General features: G+C 37.5%; 2 protein-coding genes across 3 annotated transcripts in view; one reads left to right on the top strand and one right to left on the bottom strand.

The window, feature by feature from the left end:
* The window catches only part of LOC114464078 (hydroperoxide isomerase ALOXE3-like), a 1,091,527-nt gene that overhangs the window by 334,883 nt on the left and 730,669 nt on the right, over nt 1-25,975 (bottom strand). The gene's annotated exons all lie outside the window — the stretch shown is intronic.
* Nucleotides 737-19,250, top strand: ppp4r2b (protein phosphatase 4, regulatory subunit 2b). The gene is made up of 9 exons (XM_028448153.1): nt 737-1,047; nt 1,632-1,713; nt 8,154-8,324; nt 10,368-10,461; nt 10,560-10,597; nt 13,569-13,643; nt 13,728-13,868; nt 13,959-14,290; nt 17,875-19,250. The coding sequence occupies exons 1-9, from the start codon at nt 1,014-1,016 to the stop codon at nt 18,240-18,242; spliced, it is 1,335 nt and encodes a 444-aa protein (XP_028303954.1). The 5' UTR covers nt 737-1,013; the 3' UTR covers nt 18,243-19,250.

Here is a 25,975-nt window from a genome sequence, read left to right as displayed (position 1 = left end):
AAAGGTGCAAAAACATGGCAAGAAAAAAGTGTAAAGTGACTAAACTGGGCCAAAAGCAGTCGAGAGTGGCCAAAAATGGGCAAATAAAGTGGAACCAGGTGTTATGTAATGGCAAAAAGTAGCTTAAATGGGTGAAATGTGGCAAACAATTGGGAAAAAGAGGCAAAATGTAGGGGAAAGGGGGAAACAAATGGTATTTATAGCTTATTTAGATTAAAAGTGACCCCCCAAAAAATAAAGAGAGGATAAATTATTATTGGATGTGGATTGCGAAAATGGACAAAAAAAATCTGCAAAAGCGATATTTATTGGCAAAAGGTAGCTAAAATCTGAAAAAAATTGTCAGAACTTTTTGAAAATGGGAAAAAGGAAGTTGCAAAATGGCCAAATAATTTATATTAAAAAGGAGTTAAAAAGTTTCCCCTTTTAAGTTTTTCTGGGGAATAATAATTGAGACAAAGAGCCACAGGTTGAGCATCACTCACTTAATAACGGCTTCTCCATGGTGATAATGTAGTGGGCTGGTCTAGACAGAAAATGCCAGGGTGGAATTTTTGTCCCAGTCCACCCCTGAACTAAAATTAGTTTTACATCCGGTTTAGGCAGTAATTAAAATAAATAAACGCATTCATTAAAATTTCTCAGATCTAACTCATCATTTCAGCTACTTCCCATGCAGGCCTAATCTAAAACAGCACTGTGGGAAGGTTAAGATACCACAGCACACCTTCAGTGGTCGAGTGTAGCGCTGTTTTAGCAGCAAGCCTGGAGAAGGTGGCTTTTCGCTCATCATCGACGTGTTGACTTAATTGATTATAATTTTATCATTGCGTGTGCACGTTTGTTTGGTTTGTTTTTAACACCTCTAGTGGTGCAGCGGGACGGAGCGGCGGACAGGCAGTGACCTCACGGCGCCATATTAAATCGCTCCCTGTGCCTGTGAGCGTGTAGCTTAGCATTTAGCCGCCTGTCTGCTTTTTACATTCACTGGACCGACACGGGGCGACGGCGAGATGGAAATTGACTCGCTTCAGGATGCGCTCAGAGGTCACTTTGTCTTACTTTGATTGTCATTGTGTTGAATGCGGATATGGTCACACGAAACCAAATAAAATCGTTGATTGGTGACTGATAAACGACTAGTAGCTGCGAGGCTAGTGCTATTAGCTTGTGGCTATTCGATTATTTTCACGGAAATGGCTACATTTCTGTTTGATACATTATCGTCAAAGTGAGCAAACCAAACGTTAGTGTGAACGCGTGTGTTTGATGTCGTTCTGTTTGTGTGTAAGTGTGTGTTTGTGTGTGTGGTAATTGTCACCGGCCGTCACAGACAAGTGTTCGCCGGCTGCGCTGTTGTGGCTAACGCTAAATGCTAATCAGTGTGCTAAAGTTGAGCTAACCGGGGTGCTTATGTAAATATCTGACATGGCGAAACACTTAATGTTACTACAGTCATTCCATGTGATACTTCGATGTGCTAGTGTAAGGTGTCTAAAGAGCCTTAAGCACAAGTTACTACATTTATGCACAGAGACAGATATTCAAACAGCCGGTTATGTAAGGGTAATAAATGTCTGCCAGTTCGTCTGTGAAATATGTCAACATGTGTGTTTGTTTGCTTTTCTCAGATTTTGAAAAGAAGGCCAAACAGGAGCCATGTCCTCTCCTGGAGCAGTTTTTATGCCATGTAGCCAAAACTGGGGAGACTATGTAAGTGATTCTGGTCTTTTTTATTTTCATAACTGCCTTCAATTCACACTGATGAATCAGAGATGAAGTGGTTTACATGCAATCACAACTGTAACACAAATTGCTTTGTATGGTAATAAGATGCTCCTTTTAATATATTTTTAAGTTAATGTCATTGTCATCAGTTGTTATTATCAGTTATCTGCTTTATTGCCATAATATCTGGAACCCATACTTTAAGTAATCCATGAGCCAAAACATTGTTCTCAGGATCCATCTGATTAAATAAGTCCATGATCCTTAACCCAAAAAATCCCCCCCCTGGTGCTGCATTATTGCTGCCTGCTGCTCCTGTCAGGTATTAGACTTACACTTATGGCGCGTTCACAACAAACGCGTTTCGGGCGTCAAAATCGTGTCTCACGCCCTAGTTGGATGCTTGTACTCATTGAATTGGACACTTGTCATCAGTGTCGAAGAGGCTCTTGATGCATGTCCAAACAAGTTGGGAAGAGAGAGCGTTTTGGGGAGGGGCTTCTCTGTTGCCGGTGTTGTTCATACAATGGATGATATTATGGTGATCAGTTACCTTCATAATTCACCCAGGGCTCTATTCTCCCATGTGCGTATGTCCAAAAAGCCACGCAGCTGCGCTGTTTTTGACTGTGTGCAATTCTCCCCCTGTACTTAAGTCATTCGCTGCACGCCTTCATCCCAGTTACACACTGTGGGTGGAGCAGCCATGAAATGTGGGTGTTCCCATTCAAATCTGGCTTTACGCACGTTCTCCGGTGTGCGTAAGTCCTTTTCCTCTTACGCGCTTCTAACCGTGGAATAAGTGCAGTGCCCCGATAAGGTGATATGTCCCAATATGCCCAAAAGTTCAACAATCCCAACTGTAGCGTCGGCCACGTTGGAGGCGCCGAACGCACGTCAAAAGCTTGAAATCTCAAAACGCGCAGTGTCCGGCATGCGTAAAGCTTCAAAACGCGGTGCACAGGAGGCTCGCATCGGGACCTCTTAATGCTCCTTGAAGCGAGTCCCCCATATATTGTCTATGTAAACTTGATGTGAATGTGCCATTAGACTTAGACTTTCTTTATTGTAATTCAAACTTGAACTTCACAGCACACACAAGAACAAAATTATGTTGCATTGGCTCATATTGCATAATAAAAAACAAGATAAAAAAAGCAGCAAGTATTTACACAAGGTAAGTAAATATCAAGAAAAAAAGCTTTGTGTAAGATTCCTATTTTTCTTTTGATGCATGGTATATTGTCTATTTATTCAGTGATGTGTAAGCTTCCAATTGTTATTGCGTTGTAGAGAGCTATTTCACTGTAACAGATCAATAAAGTAAAACATCATAGATGACAATGGGCTCGCAATAACAATATAATATTTTTGCCATTGGCCAGTTTAGGTCATGTGATATGTGTACCACGTGACTTATAGTTCCGTGTAGCTCATTTTTATTTTTAGCTACCCCGCTAACCCTTTTATTTTTGCAGTAACCCTAGCTGTAACTGTATCCCTAACTGTTACTGTACCTCTATCCCTAACCCTATCTCAATCCCTATCCCTAAAATGTTTATTTTTGTTGGATATGTATTTTTAAAGGTGTAATTTGCCGTGTTAAATATGTTAAAATGAAAAAAAAAAAATATTTGTCAAACGGGGGATTCAAACCCACTTTAGCAAAACCCACAATAGCGGTGAGTGCGGAGTTCTTTTTGCTTTTCACTGCTAAAAATCATATCCACATGATACCATCTGAGTTGTAATGTAAATAACATTATTATATTTATGCTTTGCCTTCTTGACCTTATTCCATAACTAACAGATTTGTGACCTTTTGAGCTCTTTTTATTGCACGGAACAAACTGAACACTCAAGAATCTGACTGAATATTTTTATGACCTTTTAGCTACATATTACTGAAATAAAGGCCTAATAAACAACATTGGCTAAATAACAACACACCACAGTGCTAAATGGAGCTAAAACAAATGTTTTTTCCTCAAGTTAAAATTTTTTATTTGACAACTAACTTAAAAAGTCAAACAATAACTTTTTTGTGTGTGGCAATGTGCAATGCTTGTAGATATGTTTTAACACCATATCTGTTTAGGGTTTGTCAAACCACATTAGTCAATAAATTTATGATTCGTTTTGAAAACGATATATTGGAAAAGCAGAACGATTGGATTCGATGCAGTGTAGAAACAGTGTGATTTGATATGATTCTATGTTAACATTTGTTGATATAGACCTTAAAGCAGAACTAAGTAACTTGCGCTTAGCGCGGCCCCTAAAGGTCCCTTTTGGTTATGTCACTGTCATAAATACTCCACATCCCCCAAGGCAGCAGCTCCTCCCTCCTGCTTCAGTGAGACCTGTGTTGGGCTGTCGTAAAGCAGTACCTGTTGTCGCGAGGACGAGTACAGAGCTACGAGACTGCCACCGGGTCGGAGGCAGGGAAAGTCGCAAGTGCTGTTTTCTGGCCAGAGACAGCAGGGGGGATGAAAGACCTCCTGATCACCCCATAAACACTCGTCCCTCAGAGGGACTACGAGAAGGATTTATTAAGGTGAAAAAGTTACTTCTGCTTTAATCTTACATTTTAAAATAAATGAGCCAATTCTATAAAAAGTGACTTCTTAGAGTAGAATCAAATTTGTAAAAGACCACTTGTCATGTATCCAAGTAAGAAGACAAACAACAACGGAATCATGTGCTAAATGAATTTATTTTTTAACATAAAAAAACTAGCTGAGTGAAGATCTTTTTTGTTTTTGTTTGGGATCATATTAAAAATAAAAAATAAACGGATATCTTGGCTTTCAGTCCACTACATTGTACGAATTCCTTAGCAATAAAAAGGGTTATTGATGCTTTGATATCCTTAACTCTTACAGAATTGGGGCCGAGTTGTCCATAGAAGTTAGAAATGACCTCTGTGCACCAGCTGTATTAAGAGCGTGATTTTGCTCATTGGCCACGGTTACATGATGTTTTTTAATTCGGAATTAGTAATTTGGAATAAAGTAATTCAGAATTAAAGTGTTTTGCAACATGTTTACATGGAAATAGTAATTTCCGATTTGTGGTTTACATGGAAAACTGGTTTATTCACCTTTATTCAATTCCGCTTTCGGTCTGGGGGTTGGGAAGGCACTGATTGGACAGGGGGAGAACGTGACGTATTCACGTCTATCGGGAAAAAACACAACAAACCTTTTATTTTCAGCTCCAACATAGAAGACCACATGAGAACTGTTTTTGATTGTAGTGTTGAAGCAGCAGCTTGACAATAACACAGTTTCGCTTTCACCTGCAAAGCAGAAGACGAGAGTTAGAGAAGGGAGATAGAAGTCAGTACTTTGGTCATTGAAAGCCAGTGGTTAATGCAACATCTGTTGTGCCTCCACTATACAGGACATTGAGTGGAAAAAATAACTTTATAATGATCCACGCTTCATAAGTGAAGCTCTGGTGCTTCATGTCCTTTCAGTCTTTTCATTATATCCATGTATTTTAAGGCTCTTATTAAATAAATAGTCTCAGCTTCAGTCCGGGCCACCATCTTGGATTATGTCATCACCAGCACATCATCGCGGCAAGTCTCATGCGCAGAATGATCGGAATTAACATAAAGAGGAATTAAGTGTTTACAAGATAGAGGAATTATTTAATTCAGAATTAAAAATGGAATAAACCAGCCACCTAATTCGAATTTAAGTTTAATTCAGAATTAAATTAGCATTAGGAATTAAGTGTTTACAAAGTCAGTTCAAAGAGGAATTAGTCTTTTATTCTGCTTTAAGGAGGAATTAAAGCTCCCATGTAAATGTGGCCAGTGTTATGGGGCTTGAGGAATTCACCACTCAAATCTGTGTTTTCTTGTTGCTTGCTGGTCAAGATTTGTTCTGCTAATTGCGTGGCTTTTGCCAAGTTTTTTCGTTCTTCTTGTAGAAGCCAAACACGTTCCAAGCTAGATTTGTGTTTGGCTGTTGTGTTGAAAATCTTTCACTTGCTAGCACTGCTACCAGTGGCCACGTTTACATGGGAGCTTTAATTCCTCTTTAATTAAGAATAAAAGTTTATTCCTCTTTAAACTGACCTTGTAAACACTTAATTCCTTAATGCAAATGTAATTATGAATTAAATTTAAATCTGAATTAGGTCATTCAAAATTAAATAATTTCTTTCTTATAAACACTTAATGCCGCTTTAAGTTAATTCCGGTCGTTCTGCGCAAGCGACACTGACCGGGATGGCGCGCTGGTGAGGACATAATCTAGGATGGCCGCCCGGACTCCAGCCAAGACTATTTATTTAATTAGAGCCTTAGAAGACATGGATATAATAAAAACAGTGGATGGACAGAGGCATAAACGGACTTATTACACAGACGCGGACAGGCTTCATTGGGGCATGGAGCAACAGACACACACAGCTTCACTAATGATGCAAGGATGACTATAACGTTCATTTTTCACTCAACATTCTGTGTAGTGGAGGTAGACCAGCTGTTGCCTTAACTGCTGGCATTGATTGACCAAAGTATGGACGTCTGCCTCCTTTCTCTGCTGCTCTCTCTCTCTCTTCTATTCCACGGAGGAGCAAAGCAAAACCGTGTGTTATTGTCAAAACTACAATAAAAATAAAATAGAAAACAGTTCTCATGTGGTCTTCTACGAAAAGAAATGGTGTGTTGTGTGTTTTATCCTGACAGCTATGATGCGTCTCGTTCTCCCCCTGCCCAATCAGAACCCTACCCAACCTCCAGACCTGAAGCGGAATTGAAGAAAGCCGAATAAACCGGTTTTCCATGTAAACCTCAATTTGGGAATGACTATTTCCATGTATACACAATGCAGAACAGTTTAATTCTGAATAGTTCAATTCCGGCATTGTTTTAGGGACCCCCTTGTCATTCTATTGCTAGTCACCCGATACTGGGTCCATGTCACTACAACCGGATTCATGGATGATTCGTATTGATTGAGGAGGCTGCTACCGACGCAGCCGTATCTCTGACTTGTCAAACCAGATACCATATGGTATTGGTCTAACATTTACATATATATTAGTGGTGCAATTGCTCGGATTCCTCTCCACAGTTTGGGACACGTGTTCCTCAGATTTGTTGATGTAAAAAAAGCTGTGCATACTTAGGTGAAGGCCACCAATTTGAAGCGACGAAGGCTGCTCAACAACCGCTTATCACATTTAAGCAGCTATTTGCTGCAGAGTCCGACCGGGCTGAAGCTACTACAAAAGCTATTGGGGTGTTTATAGCTGCAGACGTGAGGCCGTACTCTGTTGTGCAAAGCAAAGGGATTAAACTCATGCTGAATGTGCTTGACTCACGTTCTGAAAACCTGTCATGCACCTACTTAATCGCTCGCGACAGACAGGTGGACTTCCAGGGCAATGGAGCGCTATGTACAGTAACATTGACTGCTCACTACATCACAGTGGAGTGGGAGATTTGGAGCCCGGTGCTGCAGACACGCCCACTCTGAGAGTGACACAAACCTGCTGCAAATACTGACAGAAGCTGTGGCTGAGTGGAAGATGGAGAAACCAATACTAATATTCCACTCAGAACAGATAATGATAAAAACCAAATAAATGTAGAGAATGAGGCAGGACTAGGTCCACAGGTAAATTTAGCATCGCAAAAGGGAATCACTGAGTAAGTCAGACTGCATCTCTGGGAGGATCAGCGAAATGTTTTCCTACTGAAGCAGAGCTGCTGCTCATGTGCTTATATTGCACTGCAAATTATTTTCATGTAATTTAACTGGCCATATTGAACACTTTGAGTTAAAAGGTGTTTTACAAAATAAATGGACAAATTTATATTTGTTTCTTTTTTCTTCTTTTGCTCAGCTGAATAACGATCTGATCTGTTACTCAAAACAGCAATACGATCCAAGCTGTGAATGTTTCCTTGATTAGTTTTAGATTATTTTTCCCATTTGTTTAATAAAAAAAGCCAGTCAAAAAACATGTTCTATATTTAAATGACTGGTTTTTAAACAGAACACATTTTGGCAATGCTTGCACAACATTATTCCAGCAAATGCAGCCTATTCCAAATTATGTGCCATTTCATCAATAAAATCATTAAACCTCCAAAACTAATTTTTGACTGCCCATTTTTGCAGCCAAATGCGATAAACAATAACATGACGCTACAGTAAATCAAGCTGATATGGCAGTGTGTGGCTTCACTTCTTTCGACTGTTGTGCTATCCAGTTGTATAATGGAGATCAGTGGTAGAAATTCACCAAATGGGTGCAGAACAGCTGCTAATTTTACCACTTTGATTTTGCTTGGACTTTTTGAATTGCTCCAAACTGACTGGAAAACCCCATCAGTGACGAGATCTGCTTGTTTTTACAGCACCTTAATTCTGGTTTGTATTTTTCTGCTCCTCCTCCAGGGTTCAATGGTCTCAGTTTAAGAACTACTTCCTGTACAAATTGGAAAAAGTGATGGATGACTTCAGAGCCTCTGCACCTGAGCAAAGAGGTCCTGCCAATCCCAATGTGGAGTCTGTGCCCTTTGAAGATATGAAAGAGAGAATCCTGAAAATTGTGAATGGATATAATGGGTAGGTACCCAGCTGCTGGGAGACTTTATAAAACTAGTTAATGACCCAATGCTTGCACTAATTGGTGCATTGTATTAATGTGAAAAAAAGGTTAATAATGCATTTCATATAGATAAACTCAGCTGAGTAAAAGGCAAAAACTACTTTGCCTTTTAGGGGTCAAAAAATGGATGGATGGATACATCTATAAAAGTCCCCAGTATGTTTTATGAAAATAAAGTGCATTCAATTAAATGTATTTTTCATTAAACTTGATTTTAAAAAATCAGCTAATGCTAGCAGCTAATGTTACGTTGAATAGATTTGTTGCCATTTTCTGTAGAAGGTGATATTTGGAGGCAGTGAGAACCAGCCATATTCTCCTGGCGCACGCGTTTGAATTCTCCTTTGTCTTCTGACCACTATATGGTAGCTGAAGCATGAGAAGGTTAACAGTGTTGATACTTGGCCCCTCATTAAATAAACTACTCATAGCTTAACCACAAGGGCATGAGGTCACACCTCATTGATGCACTGTAATCCTCCAGTGGACAGACTGAATAGGAAATTTTGTTAAGTCAAACCACTGTAAAGCATACTCTGTAAGTGGTTCTCAACCAGAGGTATGTGTATCTAGGGTTACTTGAAACATATTTGGACACTTTAGTGAATTTATTTCTAACATAACGAATCATTTTGGTGTTTTCAGTGCTGAAAACACAGCAAGGAATTGCTGATAGCCGATTTATCAATAAACAAATAAGAACTTTGATTTACACTGGATACTTACTGTACACGAACACAAATACTTATAATACCAAAAACATTATTCAAGACAAATAAACAAAACACTATAAGAAAAGGCAAAATTATGCAAACAACTGCAAAACAATGTAAAATAAAAATTAAAAATAAAGTTGCTCAAATCTGGATAAATGGATAAATCAAGTAAAGCAAAAATCTTCAAATCTCATAAACAACATATAACATATAATATCACATTTTTAGAACAGTAATCAAGCTTTTTACTAATAAAATGCTATTATGGGAATCACTGCTGTAAACGATGAACTAATGCACTTCTCCCAGTGTCGTCATTTTGTAATCAATACTTTAAATTCAAAAGTGGCAACTTATAATGCTGAAAGCACTGTACAGAGCCACAGAAAATATTAATACATAACTTACATATTATAGTCTGATAACAATAGAACAAATAATTGGCCGAGTTATTGACCAATGTGGATTAATTGATGTCAAAAATAGGCCCAATTAATTACCCTAACACACATACTCACACGGTTGTGTTTGTATACCTGACATCAGAGTCACTAATGGACGGACTGTTGTGATTGGAGCCTGACTAATGAATCATTGTGCAATTTATTTATTTTACTAAAGTGCAGGGATTTTGGTGATCTGTGAAACCTTATTTTGACAACAAAAAAAATGCATATATATATTTTTTGGTACTTCAGTTTCCCCCTGAATTTGGCACACATTTCTATTTCTCTGTATTCTGAATTTTTTTTTATTGCAGTTTCTACTCCAGTGTTCAAGGGTTACTCCCCTAATTCATGAAATTATTTGAAAATGGTATTTTTTTTAGAGCAAGCTTCATTTATTTATAAGTAACAAGCATGCTTATTGGTTGAATGCAGAGCAGGATTCCCATTCTGTCTGCAGTGACTTTGTGAGGCCACAGTATTTTAACCAGTAGATTAGAAATAAAAATAAATGTTGGGTTCTCTGTGGTGTAACAACAACAACAATTCTAAGCTGGAAAAGTTAAAGACAAATGTCTGGTTCTCTTTCCATGATTGTGCTGTGGTGAGCTGCAGATTTAGGTTATAGTCCTTTTCTACCTAGGTCATGTGACTGAGATTTCTCTTCATATAGAAAAAAACAAAGTGGAAAGCATTTGCTTGTGTAAAATACAAATTGCCAATGGCAGTGTGAGCTAAAAGGATATTACATCAGTCATTATTTCCACCTTTACCCAAACGTCACAATGTCCTGTATCACATTATGATTTTGATGATTTATGCTTTTGTTTTTTCTTAGAATCCCGTTTACGATCCAACGCCTGTGTGAGCTGCTCACTGAACCCAAGCGCAACTACACAGGAACAGAGAAGTTTCTCAGAGGAGTGGAAAAGGTTGACACTCTGTTACTTTGACATGTGAAGAACTGAAATCTATTTGTTTATTTTTATTTTTATTTTTTGATAATGAGAATATTTTGATTTCCCTTCAGAATGTCATGGTGGTCAGCTGTGTCCATCCAACCTCAGAGTAAGTTCAACAGTCAAGAGGTAGAAGTAAACAATGAACATGTCATGTTAAACTTCTAGTCACTATCAAAGTTATTCATTAAATAGAATATAAGCAATTAAACTACTATATGTTTATATATTTACAGTTTGTTGCACTTTTTAAGCATTCTGAGAAAGCTCTGGTCAGGGTTCAGCTTTGGTTCCTCTTCATGTAGTCACTTAATTGGAGAACAACTGTGGCTGTATCTTCACGCACACTACTTGGTTTCAATTCAGTTCTACACAATTGCGTTTGCCATCCATCATAGCTCTGAGGAGCAGGTCCTGTGACTCAAATTGTTTCTGTGTAAAATGTTTAAATCAATCTTGGGAAAAAGCTGTTGTAAAGCTGGAATATATCAATGTGTGCTCAATGAAACAAGTCCTGTAACAACATTCAGTGAAGATAAAACCTTTATTGCAAAATCAGCAATAAAAGTACAGATTAGCAATACACACTGAAACAAAGCTAAACATTTTGGAGTGAACCTTGGCCTCCATACTGTTTGTCAGGTATTGAGGAGAAGAGGAACAAGTCCACCTCACAAAAAAAAGCCTTAGCAGATGTCATTGTTTAAGTCCTGCCAATTCTCATTTTCTAGAAGGACAAGGACAGTAAAGTGGTTATCACATCTTCTTTGGGGCTGTGGTGACCTAGTGGTTAAAGACGGTGGGCTTGTAATTGTAGGGTTGCCGTTTCAAATCTCACCCGGGCCGTCACAGTGGGATGTTGAACGAGTCCCTTAACCCCCAACTGCTCCTCAGCAGCCACACTACTGCTCCTCAAGGGATGGGTCAAATGCAGAGAATACATTTTGTATATGTGTAAACAACATACATGCATAAGACGATAAATAAAGGCAAAAGCCCCGATTCTTCTTTTTCCTAATCCAAAAGAAACCTTTCCAAATCGGATTGAGTTACACTACATCTGACTAAAATCCTAGCAAATAGTTGTGATCAGATTGTAAAAGGATACACTTTAAAGCTGTGTTTTTCAACCTTGGGGTTGTGACCCCATGTGTGGTCACCTGAAATGTCTAGTAATTGATTAAAAACGGATTAAGATTAGATTAAGATTAATAAGATTTTGTTTTTTAAATTAATATTTGATTATTATCATTATTCTTTGCTGCATACAATCTAAAACAAAATTATTCTTTACTTTTTCAAATATAACTCTACTTCAAATAAAATGCAATATACAGTAAAAGTATTTGAGTTGGAGAGTTTTGTCACTTTGTGCACTAATACTGTCTACTTGGTATGTTACAAAGTATAACAAACATGATCAAACACTAAAGGTGGGCATATACTGTGCGATTTTTGGCCCATTTTGAGCCGATTTTTCACTTGTGCATCTATTTTTGTGCATCGTGTAGTATGCATGGGGTCATGAGAATCGATTAACACCTCATGACCAGCTCCCAATCAACAATCGTATGGTCGCAAGAAAATCGAACATGTTTAAAATCCTGGTCGCTATCTCACTGTTGAAGCAGTGCCACGGACCGAGTTCTTCTGTTTTATTGGCAACGCTTCAGATTTCTTCTTCTAATTTGTATATTGCATTTCCGGAAAAACAAGACCCCGTACAGACGTACAGTGTGAGCAGTCAGATCGCGTCAGTGTTGGTACGTATAGTGTGAGAACATGAATCGTGAGGTGCGCACATTCGGGTTGCACAGTTTGAGCTGGAGCTGAGTACAATGATTGAAAATGTTGCACAGTTTAACTCTAGTAAAAAAAATGTCTCTGGCGTCACTAGAAATTTGTGATTGAATGGGGTCACAATTGTAAAAGGTTGGAAACTACTGCTTTAAAGGCACTTCTATCAAATGTTAAATATAAATATATATATATATATATATATATATATATATATATATATATATATATATATATATATTAGGGATTCACTGAATTCACTGAACTCCCGATACGATTCGATTCACGATACTGGGTTCACGATACGATTCTCTCACGATTTGTTTTACAAAATGGGACTGTAGACAAATAATGATTGAAAAATATTCCTTTATTTTTTTGGGAAAAAAACTAGAAAATACTGTACTATTTTCCTTTTATTTTTCATTGTCAAAAGAATCCCTTGATAAATTATTCAGAACAATGCAATTTAACTAAAAATAAATGTTGAATGCAATAAATAAAGGAATAATACAAATGAAGAAGAAGCCTATTAATTTAAATTCTGGTTCTATAGTAAACAATGCAAAACTGCATATTAGTTATTTTTCTTTTTAAAAGTGCAACTGAAAATGTATTTTGTGTCTTAACAATTGGACTTGTTTGGACCAGCAGAGGGCGCTGGTAACCCAGTGGTCGGTTGGCATGCAGCTAATCTGTGCAGTGAAGAAGAGATGTTATGCGCTAGCAGACAGAGCTAATAGAAAAACATGACTTTTACAGATATTCACGTAATATTACAGATATTCTTTCGGTGCTAAAGGGGTAAGTAATCATTTATGAACATGTTTAAGAGTATAAGGCGACCAGAAAGAAAGTAGTAGCAGATTCCGCCCGCCGTCTCAGCATTTGGACAAGTAAAAATATATAGCGCCCTCTGCTGTTTAAAAAAGTACTGCGATTCAATTTTCAGAAAATCGATATCAACCGTGATATTCTGCACACCCTGAGTGATCTTATGCCAAATGTAACAAGTGAAGTTCTCCATTGTGAGATCAATAAAGGATTATCTTATTTTATGACTATGAATCAATTTTTAACTGCCTTACGATTAATCGTTACATCTCATATATATATATATATATATATATATATATATATATATATATATACATAAACTTATAAATCAGAAAAAAGAAATAACTCTATCGTGATGAAATGGTGGAAAAGTTAAATATCTGGACTAATCCGTCTATGTATGTTTATAAAGTAGTGATCATTTTTCTTTGTGTGCGTTTGTGCAGGAAAAATGGCTGCAGCGCTGTCAACAGAGTGAACGGAGTGATGCTCCCTGGAAACACGTCTGCATTTACTGAAAGGTAAATTCTTCATCCATCTCATTTATGAAGTTACGTTTACATCGTTTATTCTCAATATGTGTGTCATCCCTCTTTGTTTGACAGAAAAGTGAACGGTCCTGGAACTCCTCGTCCCCTCAACAGACCAAAGGTGTCTCTGGCCTCCTCGCTAGCTGCTAACGGGCTGCCAGACAGCACAGACAACAAAGACCTCAACACGGAGCAGGAAGTGGACCGAGACTCCAGGTATGTCGGAATCATTATGAAGAATAATGATAATAATAATAATACTAATCCCAGTGGATTGACGAGTCCCTCTCCTGTCCCTGTGCTCAGTGAGGTGTCGGCGTCCGTCGGCTCCCCGGGGAGCTCAGTGAAGAACAAACACTCAGACGAAGAAGACGAAGACATGGAAGCCGAGCATCAGGAGGTGAAGAGACTTAAGTTTAGTAAGGAGGATGAAGATGAGGATGAGGAGGAGGATGAAGAAGAGGAAGATGAAGAGCAGGAGGTAGAAACACTGAGGCCTTTGCACGGTGCCTGCCTTTCAAAAGAAGCAGAAGCTATGGTCCACGAAGAGGACGAGGAGGAGGAGGAGGAAGAGGAGCAGGTTGTGTGCAGCAAGGAGTGTGAAGCCTCCAGTAGTGCTAGCTCCACTGATGACCAAGGTAGGAACAACATGCACCACATTTATTGTGTGTAAGTGAAATGTATCTTTATTAGTGCTAGGACCTTAATGTGTTAATTAAGATTAATTAATTATAGAAAAATAACGCACTAAAAAAAAAAAAAAAAAAAAAAAAAAAAAACAACCCTCAGTTAATTGTTTTTTTTTGCACTCCAAACAGCGTGGAACCTTTGTCATTTCTCATAATACTGATGCACAGATTACAATCAGGAGAACCAGAGGAGAAGTCGTTGCTGTGCTTCGTGGGTGTTAATTTTAGTTTTGAAAAACACTGAATGGAAAACTAAAGCACAGTTGTCTGCAAATTTTGCAAGAAAGAATTTGCCATTCACCGGAGCTTTGCAGCCTCCGCTACCACCTCAATGCTAAATATGTACTGTAGCAGCTAGCAAGGACAGCTAGTACGGACACTCGGAATTCATCAAAATGCATCAGCTTCATCAGTTGGTCTATTTATTTCATGTTCAGTTTCCACTTCTCTGGAATGATCTTTAGTAAGTGCTGTTTTTTATTTTATTTACACAAAAACTAATTTGTTTTAGGAAGTTTACAAAAAATCTCGAAAAGCATGAATAAAGCTTACTTAAGTTTAGGTTTGTGCTTTGTGAACAATGTGATCATAACTTTCTTTATTCATATTCCACATTATGTTAGCGCTCAGTGATAAAAATAATCAATACAATTTGTTTTTTCATTGATTGATTCATTTAAATTGGAAAAATGTTGCTTCTCGTGTCAAATATTATGTTATTAATTTGGAATAATCAAGATTAATTAATTACAAAGTCTCTAATTAGATTTTTTATTTATCAATCTCCACCACTAATCTTTATATAACATACAGGATGGCAGTGTTCCTCTTCTTGGCCATGAATATATTAATATTTAAAGCTGCTCATGTCATTATTTTATTATCAATGTATCAAAAAATAATTTATTCAAACAAATGAAGAAGGTTGAAATTGCTGCTGGAAAGTTTCTGATCTCCACTGTAAACTCTTGGTTTATTGTTTTGCACAATGCATTGTGGGATGTGGAGTTTTGTACAACAGTGGTTCCCAAACATTCTCTGGTGCGCAGAATGAAAAACTTGGTAACACAATTAAGTTTAATACATAAAGGCTGACGTTACGCTGTCATTATTATGACATGAACACCTGTCATTAGCATGAATAAGGTGTCATGAAGGCTGCCATTAACTCACTCAGTGCCATTGATGAGAAAACTCATCAATTACATGTTTTCACTGAAGTTGCTGGGATATACTGTGAGTTCTATTGTGAATATTTGGGTGCTTTCATAACTCTTTGCTCCGCACCATGCTTCGCTTCCTCGGATACTCTGGTATTTTCGCGATATGTGAAAGGTCACTGAAACTCTGGTGCGGAACAAACAAGCGAACTCTGGTCCTCTGAAAAATGTAGGTCTCAGTTCGGCTCAAGCATGTGAGAAAGCCACCAGCAGCAAACGTAGGACTTTACAGTGAAGCGCAATTGTATCGGAGAAACTCCACCAGTGACAGCGCAGTGCTGCTGCGTGCCTCCCGTCATGGTAACAGACACAAGCACACATTCACAACCCAATGCTACAAACACATACATCCATCCATCCATTTTCAGAGTCTCCTTTGTCAGCACACACACACAAAAAGTCACATTTCCTTACTCCCTTCCGTTTTTCTCCCACATAATCTCTGTTTCCCCAAACTGTTCACATGATCAGTGATGGCTGCACATTTGACTGCTCTGTTTTATCTGCGTATATATTCCCATATCTTAACATATTACACATTCTCACTGGTAAGTTACCAGTGATATGACGGCTTTGAGTGCTGACGGATGGAGACGGAGTGGAGTCATCTGTGTTTTTGTAGAGCATTACCGTAGGTTGTGGCATCGTGTGATTATGGATTATTTTGAATTATAAATGACTTTTCTGCAGGGATTGTTTTAGGATTTCTTATGGAAAACATAGAAGAGAAACCAAATATAGGACGTGACGGTGCACTGTCAGAAGTGATAGGGCAGCGTCACATCGTCACGGCATTGGAGGTTAAAGTATTCTGTCCAGAGACCGACCGTTTCACGTGTGACGTAGTTCAGAATGTTTGGTGTGCTTGGCAAATAAAATATGTGAAAGCGGACCGGAGCAAATTAAAATGCAAAAATGTTGCAGATTCACCGCCTGAACCGCACCGAGTCCACCGGACTATATGTGTGAAAAGCACCCTAAGGCTTCTCTGTTGATGTAGTGACCATCTGGTGCCCTGAAGGTGGCAGCAGTGCACCTTTGGATGATAGATTTGCCACTGATGCTACCATTAGTTAAGGAGGAAGAAGCAGTGATGAGGGTTATGGCGCTACGGAGTGATTTTGTGAAGTATCCAGCAGTTCACAGCACCACATACTAACATAGAACATGTGGACCTGAGTGGATTATTGATAATGTTGCGATCGTGAGATTAAGCCATCCACTAACCGGGACAAACGGGTCATCACTGCGTGTCGGGAGGAAGAAGTTAAGTCTGTGTGATTGACGGGGGGAGCAGATACAAAATACAGTAAGCAAAACATTCAACTGTGAGCCAGATAGCAAAATAATAATAATTTGTCATCAAAAGCCTTGTCTCCGTGCTGTTGTTTTTTTTTAGAAGGAAACCAATGTTCAGATGTTATAGTTTTCAATAAAGCAAAAAAAAGTTAAAAATTGCTTCAAAGTCAGAGATTTTTTTTTTTAGAAAAAGCCTGTTTCCTCAGCTTTTTGCTCTGAAACTGGTGATTTGTGTAAAACTTGCTCTATTCAACTGCTGATTATGGAAGAACTAAACAAGCTTCACAATATTTTTCTGATGAAAGTAGAGACTTTAATCTTTCAGAATCTGGTGTCAGACACTAACCCTTTAATAACCCTAGCCCTAATCTTACCCATAACCCCACTAGATCCCTTCATACTACATAGTTTCAAAGGTGTCATAATTTAGCGAACAACACTTAATGGGATCCTTCATGATACCTTAATAATGCTAATGACAGATAATGACATCCTTATGTAGAAAACCCTAAGTATGACCTTCATTGAAAAAAATAAAAATATGGACTATTCTTCAAATCTTAAAAATAACATGACAATCACTTATTTTAGAACAGTAATAACGCTCTTTAATAGTCAGTTGGAAAAAAACATTTTCCATTTTTCATGCTCAAGGCCATTTAGTTTGGCAGAGTTTTTGTGGTCAAACACAAGAATTAACAGTAAGAATGAAGTGATAACACTTCTACGCATCCATCTATAGGACTCCACGTCCCACAATGCAAAGCACAGAACTTTTTCCAAATGTCAACAGTGTTTGTTAGACTTTCAATTGGAAGTTTTATTAACCTTTTACATTTGTTTGTCAGTACATTGTCTTTGATTTATTGATCTATGTGGTTCACACTGTCTTTATCTGATAACAAAATGATAGTTTCCTTGGTTTCCAGTGTTGCAATTTTATGGCCCAAGGGTTTTTATATCTATTGTGATTTACTTTCAGTCTGTGCCTCTTTCTTTGTTTTTGTTCCACAGAGCCATCGAGCAGCACGCAGGCCGAGGCGTGTGCAGGTTTGGAACAGGAAGTGGACCGCTCAGAGAGGGAGGTGCCATGTTGCTCTGAAGATGAGGGCAGCGACATGGACCAAACGGAGCAGCAGGCCCCCTCAGGTGTGGTGGAAAGCCCAGAGAGCAGCAGGGACAATGAGGAGAGCAGCAGCAGTGACCCAGTGAGCAGCAGCAGCACTAGCACGAGCAGCAGTGGTAGCATTAGCATAGAGGAGAGTGCAGACACAGGTCGAGAAGAAGCCGCCTCCACTCCCTCCAGCAGTACACCTGAGCCCCCCACAGAGGGCAGCAGCACTAACACTGGGACCACTGAGGAGCCCATGGAGCAGGACTAAAGTGAAGGCCTAGCCCCGCCCCCTTCTCCTTCTCCTTCCTCTGAGGCAGCCTGACTCACTGGGATGGAGGACCACTGCACCTCAAAAACAAGACAAATGCCTCGTCCTGCTCTGTGGACACTCCTTCTAAACGATTGGACTTAACTTTCTACTTTGTTTTCTTGCTTTTTTTTTTTTCAGTTTTTAACTGGAAATTTTTATTGATCGTCTTCTGCTTTTAAGTTTTCCTCTAAAAGGCTTGTTTTCATCAGCCTTAGATTTTCTTTTTTTTTTTTTTGCATTTACTGGGGTTGTTTCTAAATGCTTGATGCTCTTCTTCACTTTCCACTGTTTGCATACGTTGGGGTTGGTACTCTTTATATAACCTGAGTGGGACACACTAAGCCCCCCATGCTGTCTGAGAAATGTTCATATTTCAGCTCAAACCACCTGGTTCAGCAAGAAAGCTTTTTGTAAAGGATTTAGCACCAAGACCACCATGCCTCAATCAATCAGCCCCTTTATAGCTTGTATAAAATGTCGCCCCTATCATCCTTGTTTGATGGAAGACCCCCCCTCTCCCCCATTGTGTCTTTGTTTAAAAGCTAACTTCTGCAGCGATACACTACCAATCCACATTCTTCAGCCTGCTGTTGTGTGAAGGAGAGAAGCTGTCGAGGATGTTTAAGTCAACATCATTTTCACTGAGTTATTAAGGCGTCCTCGAAGCGGGAGTTTGGACGACTTCCACTTCCTTTGTATCGTGACGTCACCACGTTGTTTGCCGACCGACCGACCGCCACCTGGAGCACTTTTTCAGTTCCAGTTCTACACCCGGTTTTTCTGCAGCTGTCATTTTTGATATTTAGAATTTTAAATTTCTGTAAAGTAGATTTTTGTAGATTGTAATACAGTATGTGTTCACTGCCTTTGTGAAACCATATATAATTGTATAATTTCTGTGTATACTTTGAATGCCTTAGCTTTCAATGCGGTATTCAGAAGCAGCAATAAATGTTAACATTTTTATGTGTGGTGGTTGTATTTACAGATTTATGCTTTTTTTTTGCATAATAATGGTTTGATACCTGTGAGCTTAGTGTGGCTGAGTGGGAGCGCTGGTGATTGAGTGAAATTTAATTATAACTTCTTTATAGGTAACTAAAGTAGGGCTGGGCGATAGGGAATAAAACTCGTATCTCAATATTTTTTCTCAAAATGTTGATTTACAATATAAATCTCTATTTTTAACTCAAAATCTGACCAGAAAAACAATTCTGGGTTAAATTTGCTGATGAAAAATGCCACACAGACACATTTATGAAGAAACTCTTGGCTTATTGTCCTGTAAGGGACAGCATGTGTGAGTGAGTTCTGTAGTGTAGCTTTTTTAGGACGTACTCAGAAATCCATGTAACTGCTTTTCATGATGTTCTGAGAAGTAGCAAAAGCAGCAACTCCTAAAATAAGTATTTTAATAAAAAATAAGCTATAAAATAAAAAAGGCAAATAAATTATATTGTAATTTTCTATATCTCCAAAACGGAAATTGTGATATCTCGACACGATATATTGCCCAAACCTAAACTTAAGACGTGAACTTCACTAACACATGTTTTAATTCCAAACTTATTTGCAAACTTTTTTGTTTTGCAAACTAATGCATTTTGTTTTGCAAATAAGAAACATACATATCAAACAATTACAGTATGTTTTAAACAAAAAAATATAATCATGTTTTCAGTTACAAATAAAATATCCAAGTACAAAACGGGTCATTTTTGTGGATCTGCAAAGTGGAAAATTTGTGCCAAAAATAACTTGACAGTTTTTCATATCATTTTTTCTGTACTATAAAGAATTGTTTATTGTACTTAAAAACTGTTAAGTTATTTTTTTATTTTATTTTTCAAAATGGAGTTTTCATTCATCAAACACCCCAAAATGGCAACATCAAAGGTGTTTTCAGATTTTGCAAATTTAGTGCAGACCTCCGCCAAGCACCAAATGGCCTTTTTGCAAGATATTGGCAGTTATCTGTATCACTAACCCTGATCATGGTACCATGATCATTCACACTTTATAGTCTTGTAATACATTTCTATCCCGATTAATAATACAGTAGTTCCAAATTCATGGACACCCTTATTTACAAAAATAAATCATGTAATGGGCAAAAATCTGATCTGAAAGAGTAATTCAGGAACTAAACCATCATAACTGAGTTGAATTTCATAACGATCAATCAATTATGAACTGAGAAGATCCTTTTAAAATTTCGCCAATTACGAGCTAGAGGGATTTTTCGATTTTTAAAACTGGTCTAGAATCAGTGCATTGATCCGACTCCCCTCCAAAATTGAATGGAATCTTTTATGGCGTATGGTCTGTCTTTGGTAAAATACTTAGCAAAATCCGTGAAGTAATTATAATGTAATCTGGCTAACTGACAGAATAAGGCGTGAGCCCGAACCAGCGTGCACACAGCTTAAGAATGTGTCGTTTACACGTTTTTTGTTTTTTTTTTTTGTTTTTTTTTTTGACATTTATTCATTTGTCAGACCTTTGATTCACCTTCTCAGCATTAATCTGCTCACCTTTCTCACACTACTTGAAACACATCCACTGACGCTCATTTATCTCACAGCGCTCGAGCCCATGTTAAATTAAATACATGAAGATCAATCCTGGCAAAGATCATCAGCTCTACCCTACAGCATGATGCTACCACCACCATGCTTCCAGGGATTGTACTGCCTTGTTTTCTCCAAACATAATGCCTGATATTCATGACAAACAGTTCAATCTTTATCACATCAGACCAGAGAATTTTGCAGGTGTATTTTCTTCAGAAAAGTTCTTCTCTCTCCACAGAGCAAAGCTATAGGCTTTAATGGTGACCATGGGTTAACTTCACTGCTTGGTTTGTGCTCAAACATGCACTGTTAGCGTTTCCAGATCCCGAATTCACCAAGGTGGATACTATTCAATATGTAGAATCATCTCTAAGAGGAGACACCTGAGCACAATTTTGAGCTTAAATGGTAAAAGCTATTAATGCACCTGTGACTTATTTCTTTTCTTTTTTTTACATCAAATTTGCAATCATTTTGAAAAAAAATGTTATTATGACATCGTCAGTATGGGGGTGTTACAGTATGTGTAGAAATTTTAAATGAGAAAAGACATTTTTTCTGTTTTGGAATAAGGCTGTAACATAACATTTGTGTTTTAGTGTCCTGTAGAGTAACAAATGTATTTTTGTTACTAGATTTTTTAGCATTTTATGTAATTTTTCTAAAGCTTTTAGGACAAAGCCAAGGTTTCAATGACTAGACAATGGACAGCAGAGAGCAGGGATGAGAAACATTTGATTAATATTATCAACATTCATGTCAGTATTTAGAATAATAACCCTTCTGAGCAATAATTATATTTTTTTCCTTGTTTTTTTTTTTTGTTTGTTTCTTGTTTTGTGTGATTGGAATAATTTTGTATATTCTTATTGTATTTTGTGCGTTATTAAAGTAATTTTGTGTGTTGTTGTTGTCATTTTCTTTTTAAATTCATTTTATTTTAGGCTTTTTGGTCAGTTTTTTTAGTCATTTTATTCATTAAAATGGTCATTTTACATATTTTCTGTCATTTTTTGTGTTTTATCTGACATTTTCTGTGTTTATTGCCATTTTGTACATTTTTACATTTTTTGTTGTTTAGTATCTTATTGGAGACATTTTGTGTTAAAAATCATTTTATGTATTCTTATTGGTTTTTGTGTGTTATTTAAGTCATTTTGTTATCGTTTTGTAGTGTTTTAAAAAGTTTTTAAAATGTATTTTGTGTGTTTTTGGAGTCATTTCGTGTATTGTTGTTGTTTTGAGTCGTGTGCAATTTTATTGTAATTTTGAGTGTTTTTCTGTCATTTTGTGGGTTTTTGTTGCTGTTTTTTAATGCAGTTTTGTATCTTTTTCTTGTCATTTTGTATTTATTTCATGCATTCACTTTGGTAAATTTGGGGGTTGTACAAAATGATGGCTGAAACCCGATGGTTACTTTAGGTCAAATGAAAGCAGCTGTAAAGCCTCTGATAGGCCACGTGTCTTTAGTGCAATAACACTGTGGAGCAGTAATAGGACACAGGTGTGAATGACAGCAGTGACTCAGACCTTTTTATGTGTCCTAGGCAGACAGAGTCAGCAGTGTGCACGCACATAACCACAGCTATGAACTTTAATCAAACACATATTGTTTATATCATTAGTTCCTATTGTACATTTAACAGTCATTGCACTGTGTATAATCCTTATTTAATGCTCTGCTGCGTGACGAGCTGACAGGATGAAATGGTGCTACTAAACTAAATATTACCAAGAAGAAATGGAAACATCTTGATGACACTCTGTGTATTAATAAGGATTTCATAGGCCAGGTTGGGTCTGTGAAGTGTCTCCACTGCTGACATGTGTTCAGGTCCTGAATGTGAACGAAGCTCTGTCTGTTCAAAGGATTTAAAAAAAAAACATAGAACTCCAGAAAGACAAATGCCATGTCAGCAGGGACGTATTAAAGATACAGCTATGCACCAGATCCCTTTTAATCCCCTCCTGGCCCATAATTTGTACAAAAAGAAGACAGGGATTCATATTTAGAGGACCAATAAAGTGAAAAAGAGCCAGCTTGACTCTTCAGTTAAATCATTTTCACAGATACTTCTCAGTCTCTCCCAGACACAGGTTTGTTAACAAAATGTAGAAACGTTGGAATGCAAGTTGATATGTTTGATAAATGTATCAAATTACAATAAGATGTTACCACATTATTATTATTTTTCTGTGTAGACCAGGGGTGTCAAACTTGTTTTAGTTCAGGGGCCAAATACAGAGCAGTTTGATGTCAAGAGGGCCACAGATTTTATGTGGGAATGTTATTCATAAAAATGACCAGAAAAACTGTGAGTCCCTACAAATATTGTTGAGTTTCATTTACACGATTCATGTTTTCTCCTGCAGGCCGAATTAAGGCCCCCGGGCCTTGAGTTTGACACGTGGTGTAGAGTACGTTGATTGTTGATGCCGTTCAGAGCAGAAAAGGTTTGAGTTCATTAATTTAGACAGTGTTAGCACCTAATAGGCCTTAAAAAGTCATTTTCTTCCTTTTTTAATTTAAACAATTTGAGCCCATTTTTGACTTTTTTTCTTTTACCCTTTTTCTGTAACTCCATCACATTTCAATGCCTTTTTTCCATTTTCAAGACATTTTCTGCACTTATAAACCCTTTCCATTACTTTTCCCACCTAATGTCATTTTTTAACCCATTTTTGTCACTTTTTACCTCTTTTCACAATATTTCATGCTAATTTAACCACATTCAACATTTGTTATGCCCATTATTTGCCAATTTAAACTAACTGTTCTTACTTTTTTCTGCCACTTTTAAGCCATTATTGACTTTTTGAACACTTTTTCTGTTCGTTTTTGCCCACTGTAATTTGCAACTTTTAACTCATTTCTTTGTTTTTTAAAATCCCATTTCACCACCTTTTCTACCATTTTATTTCTGATTAAAACAAGGATTTACATCTTTAAGATGACTGTATACTATGGAGCAAATAATGATAAACTTCCTGGATAACAGTAGATATTATTCAGATAAATACATAAATGTGTTTATCACAAATTCACAGAACAATAGAACATAATTTTGCTGACTTTATGGATGGGCCCCAAAAAACTCTCCCCTTTATTCCCCCTTATAGATGACCCTGTCTCCACATGACTGATCTTCAATGTTCATGTTTGTGTTCAACCACCTTCAGGTACAGTGGGGGTCCCTGGTTTCTTGAACCTTTATTTTAGGGGTCGTGGGCTAAAAATGTTGAGAACCACTGTTCTATATGAGGTCAGGAACCTTCACATGCAGTCCTAGGCTTGTCCAACAGAGGGCACTGTTTAGTTACTCAGTTCAACCAAACTCACTCTGTCTGCCCTGAAATCAAGAATTCACTGCAGGTTCTCCTCTTCTACTTGCTGCTGGTGACACATTCACTGAGGCTTTTTATATAGACTGCCTGGAAGAAAAAAGGCAGCTGTCTGCAGGATGAAACCTCGCCTGCTTACTTTCAACGTGAGCTTTGTGAGAAACATCAAGATCACCATTTTCTCCCATACTGTCTCGAGTTAGCTTGTGCCACATCCATCACATCTGTTCAAAATTGTGTCGGTTTATGCATTAATCTTCTATTACAGACATGGGCAACTGGTGGCCCAGGGACCACATGTGACCCTTGGCCTTGTCAGTATATAAACTGACTCCAAGAAACACAAAGAATGACCAAAAAATAATAATGTATATATATATATATATATATATATATATATATATATATATACATACATAAAATGATTAAAGAACACATAAAACAAAGCTAAAAAATACAAAAAGAGAGAAAACAATAAAAAAGACTACAAAAACAAACAAAAATTACATCAGAAATTTAATGACAACCATAATACCCAAATGATAGCAAAAATACTCAAAATTACAACAAAAACACATTTAAAAAAACATACAAAATTATAACAGATAACATAAGATATAACAAAAGAAACGATTCCCAGCAGCTTAGACTGTCTGTTACCTAATAAGAGAAAAACATACAGAATGACATCAAAAACACACACACACACAAATGAAATATGGAATGGGAATTATGCAAAAAATGACTGAAAACCAGAAATGAACACAAAAACACACTAAGGAACATAAAAAAAACACATAAGATAGGAGAGAACTGTAAAAAAGGACAACAAAAACACACAAAACGACACAAAAAACATAAAATAAGAGAATAAATATACAAAATGACACATTAATGCACAAACTGGTCATTATTCTAAATGCTATCAATGTTGAGAATGTGGCACATTTTTAGTATCATCGCTGTGATAGAAGTTATATACTGTATCTTTGCTCTATTAAAGGTCTAGAATATGTTGTCTAAACAGCAGCTTTCTGACTAACAGTAGATTTACAGACAACCAAACAGACTGCTATTTTTTCAACTCAGACATTTTGTCCTGATGTCGGCGTTTGAATCATGTGGTTAGTGGCACACAGCAGGGTCTAATACTGGGAAGGTCTCTGTAAAAAAGGCAATTATTATCTGTTTGGTTATTTGGCAGATGAAACATGTCTGAGGGAAGAACTTTCATTACCACGTTAGGGTTGGAGTACGACTCAACCACGGGAGGCCTCATGTCGGACTGCACAGGAACAGTGAAAATACCATCTTCTAGATGAAACGCAGAGTAAAAATTAACCCACGGAGTTGAATATTTCTACAGCTCGGTCTGTGGTTGGTTAGTGAAGTGAATTGTTCAAAAGCCTGGTTTGAATATTCACCTGGTTGTGGAAATGGCATCATTACAGAACAGATCGGCTCTCCAAATCCTTAGGTTTTCTTGTATTCTAAAGCAACTATGACATCTTTAGTTCATGATCCAAATGTTTTAAACACAACATAACTCAATGTACTTAACATTATTAAAAGTGAAGCTTTCAGAGCAACAATTATGCCATTAGGAAAATTATTAAATTTCATCAAGAAAATGGAAAAACGTCACTGAGCAATGAAGTGATGAAGCGACCACAAAGCGTGACTTATCACGGGCGATTTAAGCAACTATAGTCACCCCATCAGGGTGAATAAGTCGCTCTCTTCAAGGTGGTTGCCATGGTAGCTTGTGTTATCTCT

Source organism: Gouania willdenowi, chromosome 5 (assembly GCF_900634775.1).
Source record: "Gouania willdenowi chromosome 5, fGouWil2.1, whole genome shotgun sequence".
Taxonomy (NCBI): Eukaryota; Metazoa; Chordata; class Actinopteri; order Blenniiformes; family Gobiesocidae; genus Gouania; species Gouania willdenowi.
The sequence above is the reverse complement of the archived record's forward strand: the minus strand, read 5'-3'. Positions and strand labels throughout refer to the sequence as shown.

Coding starts and splice junctions, on each gene's coding strand:
- ppp4r2b (XM_028448153.1), top strand. CDS start 1,014: ATGGAAATTGACTCGCTTCAGGATGCGCTCAGAG. Junction 1,048..1,631: donor GCTTCAGGATGCGCTCAGAG/GTCACTTTGTCT, acceptor TGCTTTTCTCAG/ATTTTGAAAAGAAGGCCAAA. Junction 10,462..10,559: donor TTCTCAGAGGAGTGGAAAAG/GTTGACACTCTG, acceptor ATTTCCCTTCAG/AATGTCATGGTGGTCAGCTG.